The sequence below is a fragment of the Prinia subflava genome, chromosome 3 (assembly GCF_021018805.1).
Source record: "Prinia subflava isolate CZ2003 ecotype Zambia chromosome 3, Cam_Psub_1.2, whole genome shotgun sequence".
NCBI classification, from domain to species: Eukaryota; Metazoa; Chordata; class Aves; order Passeriformes; family Cisticolidae; genus Prinia; species Prinia subflava.
Window position 1 is genome coordinate 68,375,493 of NC_086249.1, and position 27,238 is coordinate 68,402,730.

General features: G+C 39.9%; 1 protein-coding gene across 10 annotated transcripts in view; it reads left to right on the forward strand.

Moving 5' to 3' along the window:
• The window catches only part of CLYBL (citramalyl-CoA lyase), a 190,095-nt gene that overhangs the window by 135,000 nt on the left and 27,857 nt on the right, over window positions 1–27,238 (forward strand). For 4 of the 10 annotated variants that reach the window (XM_063392357.1, XM_063392355.1, XM_063392358.1 and 1 more), the window contains 6 exons: window positions 2,496–2,684; window positions 6,193–6,294; window positions 8,039–8,132; window positions 9,530–9,697; window positions 14,715–14,839; window positions 26,497–26,551. In XM_063392357.1, coding sequence (XP_063248427.1) covers window positions 2,496–2,684; window positions 6,193–6,294; window positions 8,039–8,132; window positions 9,530–9,697; window positions 14,715–14,839; window positions 26,497–26,551 — 733 coding nt within the window. Of the gene's footprint in view, window positions 1–2,495; window positions 2,685–6,192; window positions 6,295–8,038; window positions 8,133–9,529; window positions 9,698–14,714; window positions 14,840–17,076; window positions 17,133–26,496; window positions 26,552–27,238 lie in introns of all 10 variants that reach the window. The other 6 variants (XR_010079688.1, XR_010079689.1, XM_063392363.1 and 3 more) reach the window with 2 other exon arrangements.

Consider the following 27,238-nt stretch of genomic DNA (forward strand, 5'->3'; position numbering starts at 1 on the left):
GTTGAATTTCCTCCATTGTAGGGAGGGTAGGCACACAGTCAGCCCCCTCACAAGCTCTGGCTTTGGCAGCCAGGTCCCATCAGTTTGTTCCACAATTAAAAACATGCATTGATTCTTGCTGTGGAAGCTATAGTGACCAGAAGTATTATATCACGGAAAGAAAACGTTTCCATTCCTAGGGTATCTAGGCAGACAGATCTAAAACATAGCAGTTCTAAGAAAACGCATCAATTCTCAACTGAACAGATGGCATGGGTGTGTTAACTAACATAGTGACATATTTTCTATTAAAATATGGGAAAAAACAACAACCCCCTCCCCATGTTTGTTGGTTGATATAAATTCAGTGAAGTTGTTGGTTATTTTTGGGATACGTACCAGAGGGCTGCACATTTAGTTTATGTAAATTGATAACAGCAACAGCCTGTTAATAAGTGTTTTGTATGGAAATATACCTAGAAAGACACGATCTGTCTTTTTTGGGGAGGGAGTTTGCAGACTGAGGAGAAAAATAGATATGAGATGGTCTAGTGCTCATTATTATATTCTGAAAAAAACCATAACAAATTAGGCTGCAACTTTGCTGGAGATGTGCCTTCAGCTGGAATTGAGTGCTGCCTTAGAGGACACTTTGGGAAGATCTCTCTTTTGCAAATTGCATTGGTGTGTGCTGAAACAGTGATAATCTGACTTTAACTAAAAGCATAAATTGATTTGGAGTGTGTTTTTAAGCTACCCTTCTGTATCATGTCCAGAAACTTTCAGCCCAGCCCTAGAAACCCATTACCCTGGGTCAGAGAAGGAAAACATCGGGGATTTGTATTTCCCGGTATTGGCATCATGTGGCTGAGTTTACCTAATTTGGAAGAGCCATTTCAGACAGCCATGCGCCAGAGCTGTCTTCCAGCTGGACATGTTTGTAGTAAACTGCGTGCATCTTTATGTGGCTTTCCTAATGTCCCCAGACAGAGTCCATTCACAGCAGTTTGCATGCTTTGGGTTGCATTTTCCGGAGATTACCCCTGAACGCGCCCCGTGATCGCAGCCCAGGGATACATACATGGGTGCCTTGTTCCCGTCTGTCCGATTAACGGGCATATGCTCCCAGCCTTCGGAGGAGCACGGCTAGTAGCCCCAAGCTGAAGGCTGTTCGCTTCAGATTTCATTAACTTTCTGCTCCATTATTCCTTCCTTTTAACCAGTTAGAGCCACCAATTGCTTTTCTCTAAACTTACCCTAATTATCAGGGGTCCCAGCCCTGTAAATCAGTACACTGCAGAGCTGTCTTAAACTGGCCTGGGAGACCCTGTTCTCATCGGTCCTGACAACTGTAAGCTACTGTTCCCTCACACTGTTTAACTCAGACCACATTGGGAAACCACGTCTGCCCCTCTTGCCGGCAGAGGTTTGCATCCGTCTGGTTTAAATCTACTGTCATGTGCTCTCTTGCTGATTTGTATTAGCTTGGATATTAACTTTGATGATTTTTTTTTGTTTGTTTTTTCCTCTTGAGTTTGCCTGTTTTCTTGAAAAGCATCTCTATTCAGCAACTGCATATTGTTAAAGTCATTCCTGAGCCTCCATGAGTCAGGAGCTTTAAAGTTTTATTAGCCCCATAAAAACTCTTCACAAATTAAATGACTTTTGATAAGTGTGCATTTTGACAATGTGAATTTGTTAGGGGCTGTTGGTGAGTGGAAAGAATTTGGGGTTGAAACTTCAGTTGGCAGGAAGCAGGGAGCCCAGCACCTTCCTTTGACCCCTACCCCCTTCTCCAGGCCAAGAAATGCATTTCATTTCAGAAAAGCACGCCAGTATACGTCACGCAAATCAACTGTTAAACAGATTTGTGAATTTACATTCACAAAAATTGCAAACGACCAAGGGAAACATGTGTCTTTTGAGATTTTATTTTGTGCCAACACAGCATCCTTTTATGTGGTCTAAGAAAAACCTTAGAGTTATTTCAGCATTGTTTTTATATGCAAGTTGTGAATTCTATTACTGCCTTTAATGCACTTTGAATATATGGAGTAAAGGAAAACCAAAGGAAAAAAAAAAATATATATATGTACTTTTTGATGTTCAGGCAATATAGAGCTAAATTACAAAAATAATTGTTTTATGCAAATTTCATAATATGCCATTTTTGAGAGAGCAGTTAGTGCAACACATTATGTTAGCATAAAGATTTGTGTTTGCAACACATGTTCAGCATTAGCAGACACAAAAATCTTGTTTTCTGCAAGTGGTAGAAACCCCATGCATTGAATTTACTAGTTATAAAGAAACAGTAAAGAGGAAAGTAAAATTGTGAGGTTCTGGTGATGACTGTTTCAATGAAGTCCAAGAGTGACAGACATTTTGGAGACACCACTATACTGGCTGTCTAGCTTTGTCATTTCAACAAGTTATCTCCTCAGTGCATCTTTCTGTCAATAAAAAATATGCTTTCTTTTTCTTTTCATGTGCATCTGAACTCATATATATTGTAGAGAGAAGCAAGACTGACCATCGTGAAAACCCTTGAAGAGTTTGACTTTGGCCATGCTGAAAAGTGTGTTAGGATAAACTCTGTGTCCAGCGGCCTCGCAGAAGAAGATCTACAGGTGCTTTTGCAGTCCAAGACCCTTCCTTCAAGCATGATGCTGCCAAAGGTTGAAAATGTTGAGGAAATAAGATGGGTGAGTACCACCAACAAAGTAGCTTTTGACTGAAGCTGGTACACACAGGCACAGAGATGAATGACTGTGAGTTAAGAGGAAGCCTGCAAATACCATATTGTTGCTTGGCTGAGGTAATTGGGAAGTGCATCCACTTAAATGTGTGCTGTGTGATGTGCTGTATAAAAACCACAAATAGAACACATTTATAAAGAAAACCAGGTGTATTTCTTACACAGCTGGCAAAGAACCAATATTGTTGTCAGAATATATTATCAAAAGTAGAAGGGTAAGTGCCTGACTCTTCTCAGAGTACCCTAACAAGCAAAATTATTGTCTGTCCAAGAGCCTTCGTTACATGCGTTGGAAGCAGGAGATGGGAAACCATGCTAGCAACATATGAAAAAATGGGTTGGGGGGAAGGTCACTCCTTGGGGCAACTGGAGGAACAAACAGGAAGCTTTTAACTAGTGTTTTTAATTAGCACAGATATTATTTCCTGAACAGTTCTCTACTTCTTCCTTTTTAATTGCTGACAGGTGTGTTTGTGTTTCACAACTGACTTTTCAACCAATAAAAACCTGAAATGTAAATGGTTGGCATGTCAAATTACTTAAGAAAACTTTGAAATAGGCCTAATTATGCTATAATTGTTTTAATTGTCAAAAAAGAGGGATGCTTGTTTGGATATACCATTATTGCTGTAACATACCAGTAAAGGAATAATGCTTAATTATTCACTTTATATTTTTGCAAACCGCTGGCTGAGCAACTAGCACGCATGCAAGCTGTGATGAAAGGCAGGCAGGCATATTAGGATCTATTTTAATCTCAGCATCTAACCTTGATCAAACCGTTGAGATGGGCCTGAGCGCACAATGGTGCACAGCCCCATACACCGGGTGTGTGACGGGCCCCGTCCGTTCCGTGGCGCTGCCCCTTCGGCCGCCACCGCTCGCGATGGAAGCTTCGCCATCCCCTTCCACCAAGGGGTAATTAAATTAACCAGAGCACACCTCTCAGGGTTTACAGCCGTGTAAGTGTTAGACGCAACTTGTCAGTGATGAATATTCATGATACCAAAATGGCAGAGCCCTTGCTACCACCGAGTAGGTTTTGCAAGGAGATGGGATGCCAGGGCTTTTTGTCCCCTCATGCTCTTCCACTTTCCCTCTTGCTAATTTGTATTTCCATCATGGAAAACAAGCCAGCCCCAGAAGCTTCTGCTTCATTGTCCTTGTGCTTCTCTCTCCCTTTGCCCAACCTTTGCACACAAAGAACATACTCTGCCTAACGCCACTGCCTTCTTTTCCCAATTCTCCAAAAATTCACTCCAGCATGATTTTTCAGCCTCCCAGAAGCTGTTGCTTTCCCCCCACGCACACCCGCTCCCCCCCTTCATTTTTATTTATGTGCAGCAGAAAACCTGGAGGCTGATGCACAACTAAAAGATGGGCTTACTTGTTTTCTTTTGTGTGAGAATCTCTTGCTTTCCTTTTGTCCCTAGTGTGGGTACTTGTTTGACTGGCATGGCTTATTGGACTATAACAAGCGTAACTCTCCCTCCTTTGTGGCGGGACAATTCTCCCACAAATCCCGACCAGTGTGCATTCTTCCCGACACACTATTGGGTGTGCACTGGAATTGAAAGAATTGCTGAGGCCTTGCTACTTCATCCCCTCCCCAAGCTTTGTGGGTTTTTTTTTTCCTCCGCCTTCTTTTTTTTTTTTCCCTTTCTCCCTGAAATGAACACTTTACCGGGCCGGAAACATTTAATCGTCTCCTTTTGAAAAAAAAAAAATTAATTGAAACTTCTCCACTAGTTACCTTTTGTATTGGTGCTTATTGCAAATCTTTTACAAGGGAGAGGAAGGCAGGCAATATTTAATTAAATGTGCTTTTTTTTTGCTTTGGCTTCAAAACAAAAGATTTCAAGAGTTCCGGGAGTGTGACTTTTAAAATATTTAAAAATAAAACAGGAATTCTGCTCTTTAACTTGCACCTAAAATATACACACAGTAGCACTTTTTACTTCATTTTTTCCTCTTAAAAAATAAAAATCAGATAGCAGTCCTAAGAAGATATGTGGATACTATTATATTACCTCATTTTCTGCATTTGCCTGTGTGAACTTTACTGTTTTCTGTCACTGTAGTAACCTGCCTTACTGTACAGAGTGAATTGATTTTTTTTTTCTCCTTGCACATTTTTGAGTGGAATTCTCTTCACTAAAGAAAAGTTACCGAGAGTGCCATGGTGATGATGCAGAGCAGAGATAGGAGAGCAGAATTCTTCATCGGAGAAAGCTGTGATTTATTTTGGCCTAATTGTAAAGTTACTGCTGGAAAGCTTTTTTTTTTTTCAAGATCTGGGTGATTAGATTTTCCCTCTTTTGGGGAGGGGTGGTGGGGGGAAACTAAAAGGGGAAATAACACCTCTAATCCAGCTTCTGGTAAATAGGCTGCCAGCTTTTAAAATGAGTTTCCTTTCTATTAGTCAGAATATTATGCTAAGCCTTAAGCATTAGTTTTTTATGTTGCCATAGCAGCCTTATTCCTGCAGGGTTGTGACCTGCGATGATTACAGTACAAAGCTTATAGGGTCTTGAAACCCCCTTTGAAGATGAAAAGTCTTTGATGGTTTATATTTATGCAAATCTCTTAGATATGATTTACCCAACTGAGACTGAATGGAGAGATGATTAAAATTCCCTTTCCTTTGATATCCATTAATAGTCGAATATTCCTTAAATTTAAAATATATGCATATGTGATTTTTGTCTTTATTTACTAACATTTTTGCACTACCTGCAATATGTTTATCTTGACACAAATTACTCGATCTGGACAGACATAATGCATTTACAATATAGGGCTGAAGGTTTTTCCCTTTTTTTCTTTTTTTTTTTTCTTTTCCCCTTTTGAAAGGGGAAAAATCTGTGCAAGAGCTTTTGTATGTTTCCAGATGATAGATTTTGGAATTTGGGCTACCCCACTGGCAGCTCAGAACTAGCTGTGAACTGGTCTCATGGAAAAAATTGGCAAGCTTTGGTCTTCAAAGAATTAAACTTCCTTTTTAAGGCCTTCCTAGGTAAGCTAAAAAATTATGAAGAAAAGCCTATTGAACAAAAGGGTAACGGTGCCGTAATGAATAATACGGATGCCACTTAGAAGGCTGGGGAGCGCTTCCAGTGATGGCAGTGCTGGACCTGAAACAAAACCGGACCTCAGGTACAGCAGCACTTCATTGTTTTCCAGAGCCCACAGATTTGCATTTCACTAAGCCAGGGTGAGAGGTGTTAAGCTTGGATTTTTTTCCCTTGCAAACCAGCTTCCAAATTTAGAAATGTATGGGAATGCTACAGTTTCAAATCACAGGCCTTGTTAAAAGCTGTTTTAATTTTTTTAGTTACCAGGTTTTCAGAGTGGGGAGGGGTGTTTGTTACAGTCAGGTGAATATTTGCCATGTTGTGTGTATATGTAGACTTTTCTTTTTTTTCCCTCTGATGACTTATTCTGTCTAGTTTTAGTTTTCAGACAAATTCTTACATCACCTAAAAGGCCGAACACTTGTAGAACCAATGAATTTTATCCCCTTTGTGGAAACTGCAATGGGCTTGCTCAATTTTAAGGTAAGAAAGACTTGAAGTGTTCATATTTTGCCATCTCAGCAAAGTAGGATAAGCAGAATACTCCTCAGTCTCTCCCTAATTTCATTCACCAAGGAGAAGAGGTTAAAAAATACAAAATGTATTGTTCAATCCCCAAAAACATTTGCATGTTGAACTCTGACGTTTGTATTTTAAAGGCCTTCATAAATTCAAAATATTCCAGTGATAGAACAGTTCCAGACAGTCCACACCAAATAACAAAACTTTCTTCATTCCTGTTGTTGTTTGGAACACACTTGGAGTAGAAAGGGCCCTCTCCAAAGATTTGGAATACTCAGTGTTGCAGGCTATTTAGTAGCTGTCAGATGCAACACTTAGTTTGAAATAAGAGTTAATCATCGTTTCACTATTACTAAACCTGCCTTTATAATGGTTTCTACTAATAACATTACAATCAAATTCCATATTATTGTTTCTTTGTGTGTATGTATGTTTAATGCTAAGATTAAAAACAAATTACTTTGAAAATACCTGAAGAACATGCTTGTTTTTTAGGGTAGTTTTAGATGAAATCTAATTTATAAATTTCATTGTAATATAAATCACTCCCCAACCCTTACTATAGAGTCCAGGCTTTTCAGAAAGGCAAGGCAATGTGGTAATGAAACGGAAGAACTTGTGCATGCACAAGGAACTCTGCATCCCCTCCCAAGCTCTAAGGGAAAAGTTTCAGACCAGCTGAGGACACACAGATCAGAAGTACCTCCAGAAGTACCTCACAGGCAGCCTGATCGTTTGATACAGCCATTTATCTTACAGCACACGCTAACCTATCTGTGAGCATGATAAAGCAGTAACCAAATGGACACGCTCCTGTCCGGTGTGCAAACACAGAATTAGATCTTTTATTAAACCACTGAGGTTTTTCTTCACCTGTAGTATTTTATAGTGGAGGTTTAATGCTGCGGTTGCTGATGCTGGCAGGAGAGTTCCCTTTTAAAGCACACTCTGTTAAAGAATTATTCTGTGTCCCACCAGCTGCCGTAGAAGAACACCCATTAGTAGAGCTGGTAATTACATGTGTCTCTCCATGTATCTTAGCCTTAAAAGATACTAATATTATCGAAACATCAATATAAAATAGCAATACTACTCTCCTCATGAAAAAAGCTACAGCAGCAATTTTTTTTTACTTTTATTTTAATGCTCTTCTGATGCACTTGTTGCATTTTTAACTTCCTTAGCTTATTTTTAGCTATATGTAGCTGAAGACTTTAAATTTGCAATCCTTCTATCCTGTAAGGAACTTAAAATAATTGTAAACCATTCGTGTTATTTATTTCATAATAGAAATTCTGATCTTTATTTCTGTTTCTCATGCAGATATACTCCATGTCAAACTAATCAAATTTAATACTCTTTCTTTGTTTTTACGCCATATTTGCCAAATGTTTTGTTTCATATTGCTACATAAATATCTGAAGTAGTGATCACAGTAACACCCAGGGCACAAAGTAAACCAGAAGGTGGGGAACCTGTTATTGGTGTCCTGTATTTGCTATCTGAGTGCTTAGGGAAAGCAAAATTTCTCTCTTGCTGAGTCATTTTAAAGCACTTGTGCATTGTCAAGCAGCTACAGTGGCTTTGCTTAATAGAAGCAATATTCTCGGAAGGATTTTGGTAACGCTGAGCTGCTGTAATATCCTCTGTAGTTTCTCTGCATCCTGCATTTCTGTGGATATTAAAACTCTGTTCTCATTTGAAGGCTGTTTGTGAAGAAGCACTGAGAACAGGATCCCAAGCTGGCTTTCATTTGGATGCAGTTGTCTTTGGAGGAGAGGATTTCCGTGCCAGCATAGGTTGTTACTTGTCTCTTTACTATAAATGTTATGTACGGCATTAGGTATGCTTATGTATTTGCGTTGGAGAAGCCTGTGAAATTTCTAACAGCAATAATTAAAATAATGACACTTGAGTCTGGATTTTAAGTTTTCATTTTTCTCCTTGATTTCTTTTCAGTGCAGAATGTACCACTGGCAATTTAAAACGTGGTCCTTGTCTTACAGGGCACTGAGACTTTCTTGAGCCTCTTGCCAGTCAGTACCAAAAGTTAATGAAAACAAAAACAAAAAACAAAAACACCCCCCTCCCCCCAATAAACCCTGCCCTGTTGAATCACTGAAATAATTTTAAAATATTTTATCCATAAACAACATTTACATGCTTTTTAGAACTACATTTGAAAGTCATAAAATTCTGGTGTCCGCTTCACCACTTCTTTACATACAACTGTCACTCAGGCTTTTGACATCAAGCAAAAATACTCTCCTGCTACATTTTGCTTTCATAAATTTATTTTAAAGATGTCACGTGTCAATACAGACACGTATTCACATGAAAGCATTATTATTCTTCCTAAAAAATAAAGTGCTTCACCATTTCTTTTATAAGAGGGCACTTAGCTTCTGATTTAGTTTAAAGATAAAAGCATAAAGCATCGAGCTATGAACTTCTATGTTAAAAATAAGTATGTTAAAGTAAAAATCAGCATTGCTTTAAGAAAATATTCCTTATAGACAGAAAATTTGTATCTAAGTAGTTATCTTATGGTTATTATTGTTATTTTTTTCCCATTAGCCTTCACATGAGTACATTGCTAAGCTGGTAGCCTGTGAGACATGAAGTCTCATGAATACTTTTGCTTCTTCTCAGAAGTCATCTACCATCAATTTTTCATTCAAATACTAAAGCTTAAATATTCAGCTTAGGACATCAGTTGTGACAAGAATCAGAACCAAGGAAAGTGCAATTCTATTCCCAGTGTGAATTTTTTAACCATTTAGTTGGACCCAGTATATCAATTTGTGTAAAGCTTCTCTTGCTGTAATGCTTCTCACTGTACATGCAGTAAATAGCAAAATCAAATAATTGCTTGCGTTTTGGTCAAGTCAGCAGTCCTTACCAGACAAAGCTTACACTGACTTCAGGCTTTCAACTTCTGATTTAAACAAAATCAAAATCTGACTTTATTAAGCTAGTGTTTAAAGGGACATTATGCTTTATTTTTGCTAAAGCAGCTTTTCTTCAGGAGAGTATAATTTTTGACTCTACAGTATAGCCTTACACCCCCCTTTTATTTTCTGAATCAGTTAAATAGAATTTAAAAGTTTCTCCTTTTTTTAATGTAAGAAATATTTAAAACAGAAAGGTTTAAAACACTCTTGTCAGCTTTTCTTTGTTCTCCTTATTTTCTTAGGTGCAACAAGCAGTAAGGAAGCTCACGATATTCTATATGCCAGGCAAAAAATAATAGTCACAGCAAAGGCATTTGGCCTTCAAGCAATAGACCTTGTTTACATTGATTTCCATGATGAAGATGGGCTCTGCAGGCAATCGAGGGAAGGTGCCGCAATGGGATTCACTGGTACGACTTTCTGCCGATGTCTCAAAAGAACGCGGATCTTGTTCGTTTTAAATGTGCTGCTACGCTTACTGTCACTTAGACAAATAACTTGATTTTTGTTTCAGATCATGTAGTGAAAAACTCATTGATATCGAGCTCCTCTATGTTTATTAGTATCTTAAAAATTGTGGCTGGAAATTTTGCCAGTCACAGGATGCTTTTTAAAACTGCATGCCATGAAGCCTGTGACTGGTTTTGAGGAGAAGTTGGGATAGAGGCTGTGCAGTGATTCCTCCCTTCACAGAGCATGGGAAAGGCAATACTATACTCTGCAATGGCTCCTCCACAACTGGAGCCTTTTCTCTTTCTTTGAACAATGGCAGTAGTTAAAAAATACTTGTTAGGTGAAGAAGTTGAGAAGTAAATGTCATATGCTAACTGCAAGGGAAAGTTATTTTCTTATTGTTTTTTTTGGTTTGTTTTTCATCTCCTGGCTTTCCCCCCAGTGAGTGCTGGTGACACCCACGGGTATTGGCAGACAGCAAGAGCAGCAGGCTCCTTGCCCCACAGTCCTGCACTGCAGCCTGTTACCCTGTGACCGGTGTACCAGGTCACTCGGACACCTCGCAGGGACAGTGCAGCCACCAAAGTCTGGGGGCTGCAATAGAAATCAGCCATTAGGGAATCCTAACGCACAGGACACACATTACATTCTTTTTCACTGACCACCATCCAGGATACACATATGAGAATAGTACATCCCTTAGGTTTCTGTTACTAAAAGCATGGGTCCTGGCAATGCCACCTAGCAAAGTCTGGTTTTACAGTTAGCTGTATATGGTATCTTAAAGCACCAAACAAAAAAATAAGTGCAATTTTAAGTGACCTTGGCATGCCAGTGAGAGAATAACAATCAATGCTTTTCAGCACAAACTCTGCTTTACTGTCTGTTGAGCTTTGACATTTGCAACCCCAAGTCTTGTTTTGGAGGTGAAATGATTAGCTCCTCACAGCTACATTATCCACAGCCATGTGGACTTCCACCCTTCACTCGGCTGCCTTTGAAGTTGGGAAAATAATAGAGCTGCTGAATGGTAGCACCTGCTGACGGCTACCTAGTCTCAACCAATATTTCCTAGCTTAAGGAAAGGCTTGATTTTTGAAAAAATATAAACATCTGAACCTCCTGTTGACAGAAGATGGAGTTGCAGGTGCCTAGCACCTTTGAGAGCACTCTTTTTGGAGGCTTAATGTGCATTTAAATGCTTAACTGAGGCTGCCAGTTTAGGAAATTTAGACATGCTCAGCATAACCAATGCTGATGGTGATTTGGACTCCACTGACTTTGTGGTGGAAGTTGTCTGACCTTAGAACAGGGTCCAGACAGAAGATGAATAAAAAGGTCACATAGCAATTTAGGGTGTAAAATGACTTTCTGTCTTGGCTGCACATGTGTTATACTTGCCTTGCCATACAAGAAGTAAAGGTCTGTGAAAAGTACAGATTTTATTAAGGTGCACTCACAGCACCTGTGCTTCGCCTCCTGTCTTTCTGCAGCTATCATCAACGCATTTCCAAAATTCAGCAAACAACCTGACAATCAGTCCAACTGTAATTAGAGATGGGGCAATAATGACTCTACGGATTTGTTGGGGGGAAAAAAAATTAAAATCTGTTTAAATTAAACAAGACAGAATTTTTTCTTTTCTTCTGCAAAAAGAAAAAAAATATTTTAGGTCAATCTAAAATATTTCACTTGTTCTTTGGCTTTTTGCTCTCAGTTTATCTAATAATTTTATAATCTTTTCTGCTTGTTTTGATTGAAATAAAATCTAATTTCAAAACTGATAGCAAAATCACGTTTTCCAAACCTATACAACTGTTTTTTCCAAATTTATGTAAGTGAAACATTTTAACATTTCCAATTTCACATTTATCACAGAAAATTACAAGTAGGCCTTAGCTTAATCCATGACCTTGTATAAAGCAGAAGTATGCACATTGTATTTGCTACAAACAGTCCTCTGATGATGTGAAAGTACTGAAATGTCGCCCTAATAACGAGTTCAAAATGTGCAATTCTTCTAATTTTTAAATATAAGATCCCTCCCTGCTACTTTTTTTGTATGAATCGGAATCGTTGACATCAACAGAACTGAAACAAGCCGGGTCTTCCAAATTGCTGTCATAGCTGGAGAACACTCACTTATTTGCATGAACAGGGCTGAACTCACCACCCTCCGAAGCAATGCAAATCCAAAATATTCAGCAAAGTTATATGTCCTTAAATGTTCCCATATTAGGCCAGTGAAATTGTCTTTAATGTAATCAAATAGCTTCCCTCAAGATTAATCAAGCAAAATAACATAATGAAGAATTTACCAGGTATTTAAATATTATTGCAAACCTCACTGCTTATTGCAAACAAGTTTTCTTTTCCAGTTATCTTAAAATCAGCCTGGTTTTTCTTCAGTGAGTGTATAAAGATAAATTCAAATGTTTTCAAATGTAATCCAGCCAAATTAATAGTCCTTTCATATGTATATTTATAAAAAATATATATATTTACATATCCATAGACATCCCTCAAGATGTTTTACACTATCAGTACTGTGGACTTTAAATCGGTGTGTTGCCTGTATAAATGAGCATAGGTTTTAGGAATGTTTATGTAAAAAATTAGGTAAACCTTGCCATAAGCTTCAACAGCTGACTTAGTCATTATAAAGAGTCCTGTGCTGCACGCTGAGAAAGCAGATATAAATACGAAACAGTCTAGGTGTCCTCTCTTTTTCAGTCTTTTGTAGAAGACTAAAATGACACCATCACGGGGTTACCTAAAAGACTTGACAAGTATTGATTTAAAACACAATATATCAAGTGGTACTGTAAAAAGGATTTCGTGGTCATAAATTTTAATGTCCTCCAATTTTGCACTCTCTCAATAACTTGTCAGTAACAACAATTCTGTTTAAAATATTTACTTCATTCCTGCATGGCATTATGTCTGTTATACAGTTATTTGGATAGATAGTCTGCAACAAAAATCAACCGAGTGCTCTAAATCAAAAGTTAGATTATATTCTCCCTAAATTGTTCAATAGTGTTTTAATTATTAAAAGCATAGTTTACTACTCTAGGTATCTTCATCAAAAGCAAGTGTTTTTACAGAAATGTTCTACACTTTAAAAAATCTTATATATGTACTTTTAATTTTGTTATAACTAGAGATTGACTTCAAATATAATTTAAAATATACTCAACATTTTTTTCAGAAAGTTAGGCTCCTTAGGATTTTTCAAGAAATTGTTGTCTACACTTCAATTTTGGAATTAATAGTCTAGCTATGTAGAATTTGTTGTATTACAAATAAGGAACATCATCAGCTTATTAATTATGACATTTTACTAAATTTACTAAAAAACCTCTGAGTAGACCTAAGATAAAACACATTAGTTTAAAAAAAATCTTTGTGTAATTTCTTTCAAAAATTATAGTTCTTAATAGGGTTTAAGCTTTTACCTAGATTTAAGGTATTTTTAAAATAGTTGTGCTACTGAAATTTCAAACTGAATATTTGCACTCCTGTAAAATCATAAACTAAACGTTGTTTAACAAGAAATAAAACTGAGCTACTTGTGGCTATTTAGCAAAGGAACGTAGCAACACTAAAGGACTCCTATTTCTTTGCTCATTTAATTAAGCAGAGTTTCTTTGTACTCCCAGTTATCACTCAGACCCACTGCAGCCTGATGAAAGTAATCCCAGGGATTTTTGCAGTGGTTGTTTCACTGAAAATAGGTGTATTCCTGTGCTCCTGCGAGACCTCAGGTGCAGGGACGGGCTGATTCCTAAAGTACAGCTGGCTAATGTCAGGAAGAGCACGGCAGCAGAGCCTGTTGTGCAGGAAGCCTCCTTAGGTCCTGACACTCCCAACTTTTCCTGGCAAAGCGCAAGGGTCTCGCTCGCGCAAGGGGCTGCGGCGGCGGCAGGGCTGTGGGTCCTCGGTCTGCAGGGCACTGCTCACTTGCTGGCAGCCCTGCAGGATCAGCCTCATCCCTCGAACTAGTTCTGGGACCTGGCACCGAGGAGAGTCATTTATTCCGAAGGAAGCTGGGAATTACGGTAGCCTCTCTCTATTAATGCACCTTAAAAGCAAACCACAGAAATCACACTGGTCTGTGATTTTCCATAGAAATGAACTAAAAATGTCAAATCCTGCACTTTTTAAAGTGTCAAACAAATTAGACATGTATTTGTTTTAAGGGAGCTAAATTCAATCATGGATTAAAACGGATTATGTGGCTGTCTATTCATGGTTGGAAATCTCGAGTGAAAAAGACAACATCTATTTTTATTTTCTTAACTTATGTTTATACAAGAAAGGATTAAAAACACTGCTTCATAAAACCCCGGGGCACTACTGATGGCTTTTTGATATACCAGTGACTAAATAAATATTGCGGTCTACCTGCAACTACCAATAATTACAACAACAACAGTTTAAGCAACATCGAGGATTATATGATGCTAAGACAATACTGAAAATTTAGGGAATGATCCTTAGGGTACTGGTATCTTTTCAGCCCTACAGATCTTTTACCATCTTCAGATCTCATTTTCTGAACACACCTTAATGCAACTTATTTAAGAGTGGAACTGCTATTTATATGGTCAAATATAAATGCATTCAGAGATGCATTATACTTAATTGTTATTGACTGCCCAAGACAAACAATTGCACCTGAAATGACTGAGAGATGTATGGATCAAAATAGGGAGGGAGGAGAAAGAATTGTGGGTTCTTTCAAACTACACTGAATGCAAGCATAGCACAAGGTATTCTTACTCCTAAAATAATCTGTCAAAAAGCTATCTGCCTGTTTTCCAGTTTTAAAAATAAAAGAAAGCAAGTAAAATAATTAGTTAGAGAGCAAGAAAGTCTGCAAGGCATATGAGAGCCTCAAGTGGTTGGAACATTTTGCTTGAACATCTGTTTGTCGATGCATGATTCTGGTATTATTAATCTTCTTTGTAGGTAAGCAGGTGATTCACCCCAACCAAATTGCTGTTGTCCAGGAACAGTTCTCTCCGAGCCCTGAAAAAATAAAGTGGGCACAAGAACTGATTTCTGCTTTTGAAGAACATCAGCGATTAGGCAAGGTAAATATTTTGTTAATATGCCATAGTGGAACCAAATTTGAATAATATTTAAGATGTAGAAACGTCGGTGATGGCTCTTTGCTTTTATCTTACAAAGTGTGCTGTAACTGAGAGTATTGCTTGTGAAATCTGTCTCTGGATAGTGTATATTATAAATGTATCACTTCCCAATATATTTAGAAATGGAATGGCTATCTTTTCCTTCTGCCCACTTTAACTTTAATTCTTTGATTACGTAGCCTGTTGAGTACCTGCAAGTATCTACAGCACTGGAGAATGAGAACTGCTTCTCCATTATGCCGCAGAATCACAGTGTTACTGTCAGAGGAAAGTATTTGCAACCAAAAGCCAGGTAGCCTGGCAGAGGACTCAGACTGCTTGCACAGACATAATTTATGGAAAAAAATAAATGGATTAGGAAGCCTTTGGTTTCTAAAAAAAATCTCTATGTTGGTAGACCTGTTTCACTTTTGGGGGTTTGATCCCTCAAACACACCCAGTAGTAATTGAATGTACTTTTGAGTGAAACTGCTTGCAGATTGTGGTTCTTAATCATTAAAAATGGGAATGTTTTATGTGCATTTGTACCAATTGCTGGACCTGAATTTTGGATAGAGGAGAAAACAAATTAACACTAGAATATGATTGTTCCTAATTTAGTGCATCATTGAGTCTCACGTTTCCTGCTCTGTGGGTTTCTGCTATGTAAATATTGCAGTGGTGATGCACAATCTGTCTCCACTTTGTGCCAGTAATACTTAAATTAGGGGTCGCCTGAAGGAAGATTTTATGCTAGTTGCAGCATTGTCAGTTAATTATCTTAAAGGTTATTTGCCATAATCCAGTTTGCCTCTTTTTGAAAGAAAAAAAAAAAAAAAGTTGCAGCCAAACATGTTTATCTTAGTCGCAGCCAAGCCTGGGCTAGTTAAAAAGGAAAGTCCCAATGTCAGAATGAGAAGTGCAGATGAGTGGGAATGGTTCACTTGTGCTTGTGTGGAATTCAAGTAAGAGATAAACCCCTCCAGTCAAGAATGTCATTTATAGGACTGTGCACGGGATCTCACTTTCACTGGTGCCATATAGTTTTCTGCACATTTTCTTCCACTTTCTAGTGGGTTGGAAAAAATTGGGCTGTCTGCCTTCCCTGTTCCACTGCATTTCTGATACTGTGGATATTGTGCACTAAAAATGCCGCAAAGGTCAAAACAGAAATTTTGCTTTCTTCTCAGAGTTAGTGTGACAAGGTATTTGCTATTGCTCTGCCTTCTCCTCGCTGGGGTATTGCGTCCCCTTTGTGGTACCTGGGTGTTTCCAGCACAGCCATGACTGTGCTGTTTGGGTGCTGTCCAGAGCAGTGATTTCAGGGTCCCTATTAGGATGCTGTGTGCCTGGATCTCTTTGTTCTCTCCCCCTCAATTTTGAAATGTAGCTCTCTTCATGCAAAAAATATAGAAATAGAAAATACGTGACTGGTTTTGCCCATTATTCTGATTTACAAGGCTTGGCTCCCTTACAAAAAGTATCTTTCCAAACATACTGCTAGTGCAAATGTGTAGGCAGGTACATGCAGCAAGAAAAAAGTCAAACGACTTACTCAGCCAAATATTTTTTATGATGTGTTTAATACTATTCATTCAGCTGAGTTTAGTGTCAGAAACTCATCTAGGGAACACCCCTGTCGTAAGAACAGCAGACTAGGAGACTGGACCAAATTTAACTCTAGTCCCACTATCACACGATCATTAAGCCAAACATGTTTAATACTGAATAATTTAATGTCAGGCCAGCATTAGTCTTTAGGTTTGTTTGAAGCTACTATTTTACTGACATAATGCTGAGGGTTTTGTTTATTTCAGCCATTCGGGGGGGGGTTATTTAGGTTGGGGGATTTTTTTTCTCTTCATAAATGCTTTTAAAATATGTTATAAGCTTCTGTAATCAGCTGCAAGAGCAAATTTGCTGAGCGTTTGTGGTGCAGGCTATTTTTTTAACCAACCAGGTTGCATGCTTCATATATTTTTGCATGTAGCCATCTATCAATAAAAAAAGACTGGCAGGTTAATATATGAACTTCTGGATCTCATAGCACTGTTGTATTACAGGATTTTATAACAAAATTGGAAAAATAGTTTCCCATGTAATGCTGGAAACTCATTAACTGGGTTTCTAATTTGCTATTATGACTGCGTCAGTGAGAAGGGCTTGGACAGTCTGATTGCTTAATTTTTTTTCCAAAGCAAACATATCTCACTGAGGGATCCTCTCGCTCCACATCCTAACGACATGCTAAAATGTGAGTAATAACTCTTCCCCTACCACCTCCTGGCAAATGCTCCACACAGCGGTTTCAGTAATCCTCGTGTCCTAATGAAACACCTCTTCTGTTTTCCTTTCCCTTTTATTATATTAAAGTGTTCATGTCAGTAAGACTAAAAATATGGCTGTGGTTAATATGGTTGAGACTTGCATGGTTTTACCATGTTATTAATCAAAGTTGAAAGCCTGGAAAAAATAAATGTGAGGGATTTGTGCAGCTGTTTGTGTGGTAGATAAGTTACTGGTCTGCAGACTTCGGGATCGTAGTTTGCTATTAATTTGTTTTAAAGTTTGATGGCCTTAGTTAACAATATTTTATATTAAAATACAGTAATAAGCTTTTATAATCTATTCCAATTTGAGACTGACAATTACCGTAACAATCTTCTTTTGAAAGAAGGCTGAACCAGGCTACTTCATCCCGGACACTGAAATGCTTTGACACAGTAGCCCCCAAATGTGAGTACTGAGGTCAGGAAAAATTAGGATCTCGGATAAGCACTGTGGAATTAGAGATGCTGTGGCAGGGTCCAAACAGAAGGAAATCAGAGAGCTAACCAGCTAGCCAGAAGTATTTGGGCTTGCCTTATGGATATAGTCCTGTCTGAAGGGTTGCTTTGCTTTGGTTTCTTGGTGGTTTTGTTTGGGGTGTTGTTTTTTACATTTCTAATCCAACTAGAAAATGGCATGTGTAGGAAATAAATGATAATGTTGTATTTTGGACAAGTAGAAACAAATGTTGAAGAAGTACATTTTGTATTTTATTCAACTATTTATTAAGTGCTCTCTTTTGTCTAAAACTTTGATGTCTAAAACTGAAAAGTGCTTAAATAGAAAAGTGTTATTTCCAGGTTATTTCAATATTTTCCCAATAGAACTGCATTACTAGGGGATATGATTTTCAAAATTAAAATATTCATCCTAAAGAAAGCAGGTATAGCTGTCAGAAAGCCTAAATATAAAATAGATGTCAGTGTGCTCAAAAATTTTAAAAAAGGGTGATAAACATCTTTCCAGTGGTCTAAATTACAGTTTCTGTTAGAAATTTCTAAAGCATTTGTGCTACATTAAACAGGGAAGTGATCTTATAAATACAGATTAACTGAATCTAAGGGGGTAGAGTTAGTGGGAGAAGTTATTAGCCTATTTTAAGAGAAATATCTGATTTCTAACAATGAGGACATAATAGTCTTTACTATTTAAGTAACTCCTGAGTTTACATTACCAGTACACTAGATACAGGACTGTATCTCTTCTATAAGTAGTTAGTGTTTATATGTGACAAAAATGTAAGACATTGAAAATGCATTTTTAAGCCATTCAGTGTGTAAATATATCAGGCACAATATCATTATTGAAACTGGATCTTCCCAAATTGTCTTACTTTTAAATAAAATCCAAATATAAGGAAAAGCAGAAGAATAAAGTAAAAGGTTGATTACACATTTATCTCACATACTAATTTACAAATGCTTTCAAAGCACCCACATATTAAACTAGGGAATAACTGAATGCTGCTGCTAAGGTCACTTGTCAGGTAAGGATTATTTAGAGTTAAGGAAAGTATATCACAAACCCAAGCTTTAATATGGGTTGAATATTTAAACCCCATAGAGCAAATCAAAAGAAATATTTGTACATGCCACATACAAATGCACAGAGTGCTTCTAAGAAGACCTTCAGCATATGTTTCTTGCATTATATTCTGTGCCATTGTAGGTTGTGTTCCCAGCAGCTGAGGAATAATATATATGAACTCCAGTGATTTGGCAAACTATACAGTTTCATTTACGGACCTTTCCAGGATTATGAAAAATCTCAGGAATGCATTTATTTACACAGCACCAACCCAACAAAGGAATGGAAATTCCCAGCAGTGGCTCTCTTATAATGCTCTTTGTTTAGGAAAAGCTACCCCAAGCCACTGTATCTTAGAGACGATGTGCCCTCGTGCTTCGGCCAGCTCCAGCTCCCACCGCCTTACAGGGAGGTCTCCCCCGGCTTTCTTCCCTCTCCTGGCTGTGCCGTGGACCCCAGGAGGGCTCCCCAGCCAAGTGGGATGCACCCTATCTCAATGCAGTCCGTGGTTGCTAGGAAAGTGGGACCATGTCCAAGGGGTACCTCTTGGAAGGGATGCCTGGGAGCATCCCTCTGGCGTGGGGCTGTATCAAACTCCATCAATCCACAGGGACTGTGTTGCACTTTACAGGGCATTATATCTCAGGGCTTTATGTGGAGCTGGGAGTGAGGGAGCAGCCCAGGCTCCCACTCCCCTTGCCCAGGACAGACTGCTGAGTTTCGAGGTGCCACCAACCAAGCTGGATCCCGTCCCAGCGCGGCAGTGGCAGCACAGGGTACCTCTGTGTGTGCTGGTCTACAGCGCTGTCAGCCCTCCCTCCGAGAGCACAGGGCGTGTGCTGTCCTTTATGTTAATTAGGCAATGTGTATTCCTTTCACTGCAGTGTGGGGGATTCAGGAATTCGGCATATATTGCCACCTTTAAGGAGCACCAGCTTTAAGAGATCTAGGCTCGGGTGCATCTCTATGCAAAGATGAAGAGTGCTGGTGGGATTTAAGCATGGGCCACGGTTATGTTGTGTATCTTTTTAAAAAGTGGCCAAATGAAATTTTAAGGTCAAAACTGAGATCGAGAGGGCTCATATTAGTACTCAAAATTTCTCTATACACTCCTAGGATTTGAAAAATGCTTTATAAATGTGTTTTGTGTCATGGTTGAAGGCTTTTCTCTTAGAAAGATCCATCTGGGACAAATTTTGGACCTCTACAAAAGAGCAGAAGGGGCTGTATTAGCTAATTGCTTGTGCTATACTGGTTCCTACATTGGTGCAATCAGTCCTGAGGGAGTTATGCCAGGTGGGGAGAGAAGGAGACAGATTTTACTACACAGGGCTGCAAAAGCTTCTAAGCAGGGCAGAAACTCATACAAAACCATTTTCTTGCCAGCTTCTGCCCTTTCCACTCCCCAGCAGGCATTCAGTGGCTCTTAATCTGTTTTCCTCCACTCATTAAAGACCTGTGTCCAAAGCGCAGAGGGAGAAGGACTCGGGTGGCACATTGATGCTTCCCGTGGGGAGAAGTTTCGCCATGAGCCGGCAGCAGGATGGATCTGTGCACCTCCGTAGCCTTTCCACCGGGAGGTAGCCCCTGGAGGGGGCAGCTGCTCCTGTCCCAGGGGACACAGGCCCTGCAGAGGATGGCACCTCTCTGGGCTCCTCCTCGGCTGGGCACCACTCCTCCATCCTTGTTGGCTCAAGGAGGCCAATGCAGGCCTTTGGAAGGGCCATGCTGTGCCGGCACATTCCCAGTGCAGGCGATGCTTTGCCATGAGCACGGAGTGGGAAGACACCCAGCACTGCAGACACCTGCCCACCATCGTTCCAAAACCTGCTCTGCACCAAGCAACCCACCAAGGCAACTACCCACCTCCAAAATCCCTGTTTAAAAAGCATTAACAAGCGCTCATGAGCCTCATTTCAATTTTCAAAGCAGGATCTAACTAGAGAGGTAATGTTCTGACCAGATGGCTCTTTTTAAGCCTTACTGAGGGAATTCAGAAGCCTGTACAGCCAAAATATTGTTTCAGTTAATTTAAGTAGCAGCAGTCTTGCTGCCTTTTCACTCCTCTCTGTGCTAGCCAGCTTTTTCAGGGGCCTGGAGTGGCTCTCTGCAAAATCTCTGTCAGTTTAAATAGAGAATCACAGTAAAAAATGGCTGTCCAATCCTATTCAGAAAATGAGTCTGAAACTAGAAAAAACACAGAATACAAAAACATGGGCAATTCCATGCTTGTTGGCAGAACAAGCCTCACTATTATTATTTTTCTCAACTCCATTGTATTTTACAGCTACCTTTCCCTTCAGTATGAAATGCCGTCTGTGTGCCCTGTAGTCATTTACTTTCAGATTGAATTTTCTAGTTTATATTTAACAAATTGCTTCCATGACTATAAACCTCACGTTAATTCCAAATTACTAAATTAAGGGCATCTGAGGATCCTTAAGTCTTTAATATCAGTTACTTTTCACTTTTCCATATAATAACCATGAATCTCACTAGGGAGAAAAAATGCATGGTTGGATTGGCTGCTTGTCCAGGAAGCTGCTTTTGTGCTATAAAATAAAGATTTGCTTGGCAGCAGCAAGTGTGCTCTCTAGGATTCTTCTGTTCCCAATACAGTATAAGACAGAAAATGAAAACCAGTGGAGAATATTCCTGATTTCTAGAACTTCCCTCCACTTCTTTAATTTTATTCCTTCCTGCTCTAGAGGAGCATGCAGGAAGGCAGCAACCAGAATCAGAAGGTAACTAAAGAAAATGCAAAGAGAGCAATAAAAAAACCTCATATATGCCTTTCATTCAGGGATCTCAAATAGATTGTTTGCTCAGGCAGAGGGAGAGACTTTGGTGGCCTAAGGAGTTTCTGGAGCTGGACCAAGCAGCATCCTCAGTCTCACCCCAGCTGAAAGGGCTGGTGGTTCAGGCAGCTTGGGGGACTGTAAGATGGAAAAACAGCTCGTCTGGCTCGCGCAGCAGGGCAAAACCCTTATACATGGGCTGGAGACAGTAATGCCAGGCGGAGAAGAAATGAAGGACCTTGTAGGTCCTTGTTCTTCATCTTTCCTGCCCCACTGTGGACTTGAAGGATCACAAAGTCCTTTCTACCTGTTGAGCTTTAGAAAGGGTTTCTTCTGTCAGAGTTCTTGCACTGCTGCTCAGGAGTTATTTGAGGCAAAAATCAATCTCTATTTCATGTGGTTGTTGCTCTTTCTTTCTTGACCTTTTGTGTCCTTCCATCTGCTCCTAGAGGCAGAAGCCTATCTCAAACAAACAGGCCTGCTTCTGGCTTTACAAACTGATTTATCCTCTGAACTCACTGACTACTTCTACTCCAGTGGAAGATTGCACTGGCAAAAAGAAACAAAAATTAGTGATTTCTAATGTTTTCTATGTATCAGCAAAAAGGCTACAGAAACTTAATGGTGATAATACTTTGTAGAATTCCCTCCCTATGTACTCTTCTACAGATCAGAGACCCACTGAACATCTCCTCTTGCCAAGAAGATATCTCTGACAAACCTTTTCAGGGATCATTTCATTTCCCCAAATATTGTCTTTCCACCACAAGCATCTTTCCACCCATAATATTGTTACTGAAAAGGGATGAATGTGAAAGGGTCCAGAGGAGAGGCTATGGAAACATGTAGCCCAAAAAGCTGAGTCCATACAGCTCACTGCCTGTGAAGTCTTCAGTTTATCATATGTGACTACACTGGTTGTTTGGCAATTTCTTAGCTACTGCAAAGACACTTAAAGCCAGGGTTATGTGTGAGCCTGCTCTGGAGGCAGGAGAGGCCTGAGCACAGAAGAGAGAGAGGCATTATCTTGTCACAGTCTGGGACACACTCTCAGTTGACCCAGATTTCACTGAACACCTCCTAGCAGCTCACTAACCTTTGGAAGTTCATTATGAGAAGGTAGAATCGTGACCCGGCTCTTTATGACAGCTCTTTGGCTACAATTTGCAGAAGAAAAAAATTAATTAAACCCGCATTCAGCACCATCACAGCTGTTAGCTCTTGACTTCCCCAAAAATATGGTCTCAACCTTCTGTTTCAAGAGAAATCATTCCTTTGTACTAAGGATAATCACTCCTCCCCCAGGCACAGACCCAATGCCATTTGCTGCGACCAGGCTCCTCTTCTCCTTTGTTCATTACCTGTAAGCAAATCCAAGCATTCTTTTTAAGCCCCCAAGCAAAGACTTCCAAATTTCCTCTGCAGGGAGTCACTTAAACAACGTGTGTTTTCATTAATCCCAGGGGAATTATCTTCCTGAATGCCACACTTTTTAGTGGGAGCCTTTGCCATCCACCTGCTCCCTTCCCTCCTCGGAAGACCAAATCTGCTCTGCTTGCAGAACACAAGACTCTTATTTCCTTATAATAGCTAGTATTGTACAGGATTAGAGGTAATGTTCTCAGACCCGAGCAGATTTTAGTGCATTTATTCCTTGTGGTTTTGGTGTCTCCAAAAAGTCATAACTAGACTTTTGGGTTTCGGATGTGGGTGAATTACCCTGAATTACCCCAGAATTACCATGGAAAGCATTAGTGTTTCTCAGATAACTGTGGATCAAAAATTTCTTGCGTCTGTGGACTTGAGGCCACTTGTCTGTATGGGTTAGGAGGTGCACAAGGTTTGCCCTGGCCAGCTGGCATCACCCCCTCTGCTCATTTCCATTTAGCCTGGCATCTGCCCGCCAGTGCCGACACAGGTCACCGGGGCTGGAAGGGGACTTACATAATTATTTATTTACACAATGGCTGTATTCACACACAGCCTCTGACCTGTGTTACCAGAGCAGTGTGGGAGCTCTGTTTGACTCACGACATCTCCTAATGATGAAGGAGGTGGAAAGAGAAGGGTGGCTGGCTTATTGGTCCCCTTATGCCCATTTCCCCCATGTCCTAGATGCACATCCCCTCCTAAGACAGCCCAGTAGGACAAGGAGATAACCAAACTGCCACATACTCTGCATGGATTTGGTCTGCAAAGGAAGGTATTGCAAAACTGTGGAGAAAAGTAATTAGGAAAAACCCAAATCTTTATCAGTGGGGCACTATTTCTCTGTGTGTGCAGTGTGACAGCAGAGTACTGTCTGAGGACCTCCCCTCACTTGTGAGACTGTCATACAATCAGCAGTCCTCTAAGTAGTAGAAGAGAGGGTTTTGGGAATTCCATAAGCATTAGATAAACCCTATTTTAGACCCTTATTTAATTCCAACTTCAGCATCAGGTCATTTCTTGTCCATATTGCAGTTTCCTGGAACATCATCTTGTCTTGCTTTTCCTTTCTTTCCACTGGCCTAACTATCCAGTGTCCCCCATGCCAAAGCCTCACCAGGATCCCCTAGCACCTTCAAGCCTGCCATCTACATATCCTGACTAGGTTCCCGGAGTAAGCTGCTTTTGGAAAAGTCACAAAAGCAGTCTCTACACAGCTGTCTCTACACAGTGACCTAGGACAGCCCATGTATGGACACACTACAAATTAACCTAGCACTATTAGCTATATTCTTTCATCTGATGCAAGACAAGCCACAATCTTAATGTAACCTATGCAAATATTTTTGAGAAAACCCTGGCAACTGTCACGTGGGAGTAAAAGTTGTTTGCTACATGTATGATGAGATCAAGACATCAAATGAAAGGTTTGTCAGCAAAGGCTGGACAATGACTGAGTAGACCACAGCAGTGGTTCCAAAAGCAGAGCACAGAGTTCCTAAAACCGATGCTCATGCTTGGAGTCCCATCTGCCAACAGACAGGCAGCCAGTAGACTTTTTTGAATTTACAGAAGTTATTTGGTACTTCAAAATTTACATACTTTCAGTGTCTTAGGAAAACCAATGCAGGTGATTAGTAGATTTCAGTGCTCTAAGAACTGAGGGTCTGCAGTAACCCTCTTAGTGGTCTCATTGCAGTCATTGGGATGGACGTGGTTAGAGGCACAGGTAACCACAGATGGAGGAAATGCTGAGGAAAAAGCTGCGAGCATTCCCAGGTGCAGGAGTACATCTAATTCTTCTGTATTGCCAACCAAAAGGGACTAGCTCATCTGATCACTGTCCCATATGTCCCAGAACAATTATTGTTTGACTTTAATTAACTCAAGTACTTTATTATGCAACTCAGAGATAATTGTGTCACATTACTATGAGGTGTCTTAAATGTTCTGTATCATGCTAGTTTTATCCTGCTTATTTCTCTCCTTAATCCAGTGATACATAAAGAAATAAAATATGATGAGAGCTAAACCCACGTAACATTGTGTATCATATAAAAAGGTTTCAGTACTGATGAGGAAGTATAAAACTTTACATTCCCTGATCATATGGAAAAACATAAGGGTACCTCACTTGCCATCCTGTCCATCTCCTGTGCAGTCAAAATCAACACAATTCCATATATAACACAATTCCATTCTACCCATGATAAACACTAGCAACTGTATAATTTCTTCACCTCTCCTGGTTCCACCAGAAAATATTGATCCCCAGACAACACTGGAATAATGGATCCTGAATCCTGTCCATTTAACTTCTAGAAAGGTAAAATGCTTCTTGCCACTAAAAACCAGTATTCCTCTGGTTATGAAATGGTCTTACAGATTTGACAAGCTCTTAACTACTCCCAAAAGTTTCACAAAGTAAATGTTCCCGAATACAGAAGGGACATGCACTAAAAGAGGAGGTCTTTGTGTTCTTAGGGAACACTGCATTAATGCGTTCATCTTTTGCCAAGGCAAATGACAGACCAACAGTGACACTCTTTTTGTGACTTGATACATGTCATTTCTTATAGGTAAAGGAAATCTTTAAGGATGACATACAGACAAACCAAGAGCCATGTTCAGGATCCATGGCAGCATGTGGCCAGGGTGTATTCTAAGCTGTTTAGAAAGAGAACCCTCAATTCCACAAGTTCAACAATTACATGTTGAACTTTGCTAGGTCTGAGCTGTGCTGCAGTGGCTGCATTTATCTAAAAGGAAGTTCATATGATACAAGCATAAAATCTGCCAGACTGGTGTGTTACAAAGTTTGGTTCTGCATCTCTTCAGTCTCTCCACAACCATCTAGAAATTTGTTGTATTTGTTGTTCTTATTGCACAACTGATTTTCCCTTCTTTGTTATAAGCCTATATCTTCATGTCCTGACCTGTGAAAATGACTGTTCTGTCAACTATGCCTTATGGCTTCTCTTGCCTGTAGGCTGGATCCTTGCATCACTTGGAGCTGACAGTTCTCAATTCCCATTTTTCCAAGACTATCATTTGCCATTACCTTCTGAGAAAACAAACAAACAAAGCCCCTCCTATCAGCTATCTATAATTTTAATTCACTTGAAGCTGTTTTCTGTATCTGCCAAATCTTCTTTTTTCCATCCTCACAGCACTTTAAGGATATATTGAAAGTTGAAGTAGAGCTGTTAAGACCTTACTCAGCCTGGCCTGTGTCTTGCATAAATTGCTGTTACTTTTTAAAAATGTTACTACTGCCCTAATAGAGCATTAAATATCATAGTGAATAATACTTCAGGCCAGAAGGAAAAACCTTGAGTCTTTCCTTGCTTGTCAATCAATTGTGAAGGACTTTTAGATAGTCTGCATTGTGACCCAACAGGGAATGCTGTTCATTCACTTTCTGCCTGGATTCCTCCTTGGTAGTCTGCCCTGACAGAGCTGTAGAGCAATCAGACTGCAGGAGCATGGACATTTTGTATTTACAAACCCTTCTGCTGTGTTGTGCTGCCTTCACAGCTGTACAGCGTGAACCAGCCAAAGTGCCCTTGCAGCTCCCATGCTCTGCAGAGTGGTGAGTGCCAAAGTCACCCCATTTCTCCTAGGGCTTTGCCTTCAGCACATTCTCTGTGTGGCTGCATGAAGGGTGGCACTGAACAGGCACAGCAGAATCTGTGCTGCATTGCTTTAAACAGGGGCAGAGTCTTTGTCCCACAAATCTGCCCATTCCTCAGTAGGGCTGGACTTCCAGACTGCTATCTGGTGAGTGCCACAATTGTCCTCCATTGCCCTATTTCTCATCCCAGCTGAGTTATTTGCATCCAGGTATTGTCACCCAGAGGCTGTGCCCATCATCTGCAGCTCTGCCTTGTGGCAGGTCTTCCTCCCCACTTCTCCATCAGCCTTTACCTGGGGGAGCCTGTCTCTTCCCAAGACAGGTCTGACACATTTGATTAGCCTGATGATAGAGTCCCTTTACAGGTTTCTGAAAAGGCTCCCTGAGAATGATTTATGTGGTTGCATGGTGAGCAAGAACCACCAAATGCAATGGATGCAAGTCCCTGCCTTGCATTACCCACCTGCCGTTGCTCCTGTTCATGCTGCACGCTTCCTTAAGAGCAGGCCCTTGGTCCCATAGTTGAACTACTGGAAATCTAAGTACAGGCTGGAAGTGTGAGATTGTTGAGAAAATTAGCCAAAAAGAAAATTTAGATCTATGACTAAATTAATCCCCAGATTAATGCTATCAAAGCAAATGGTG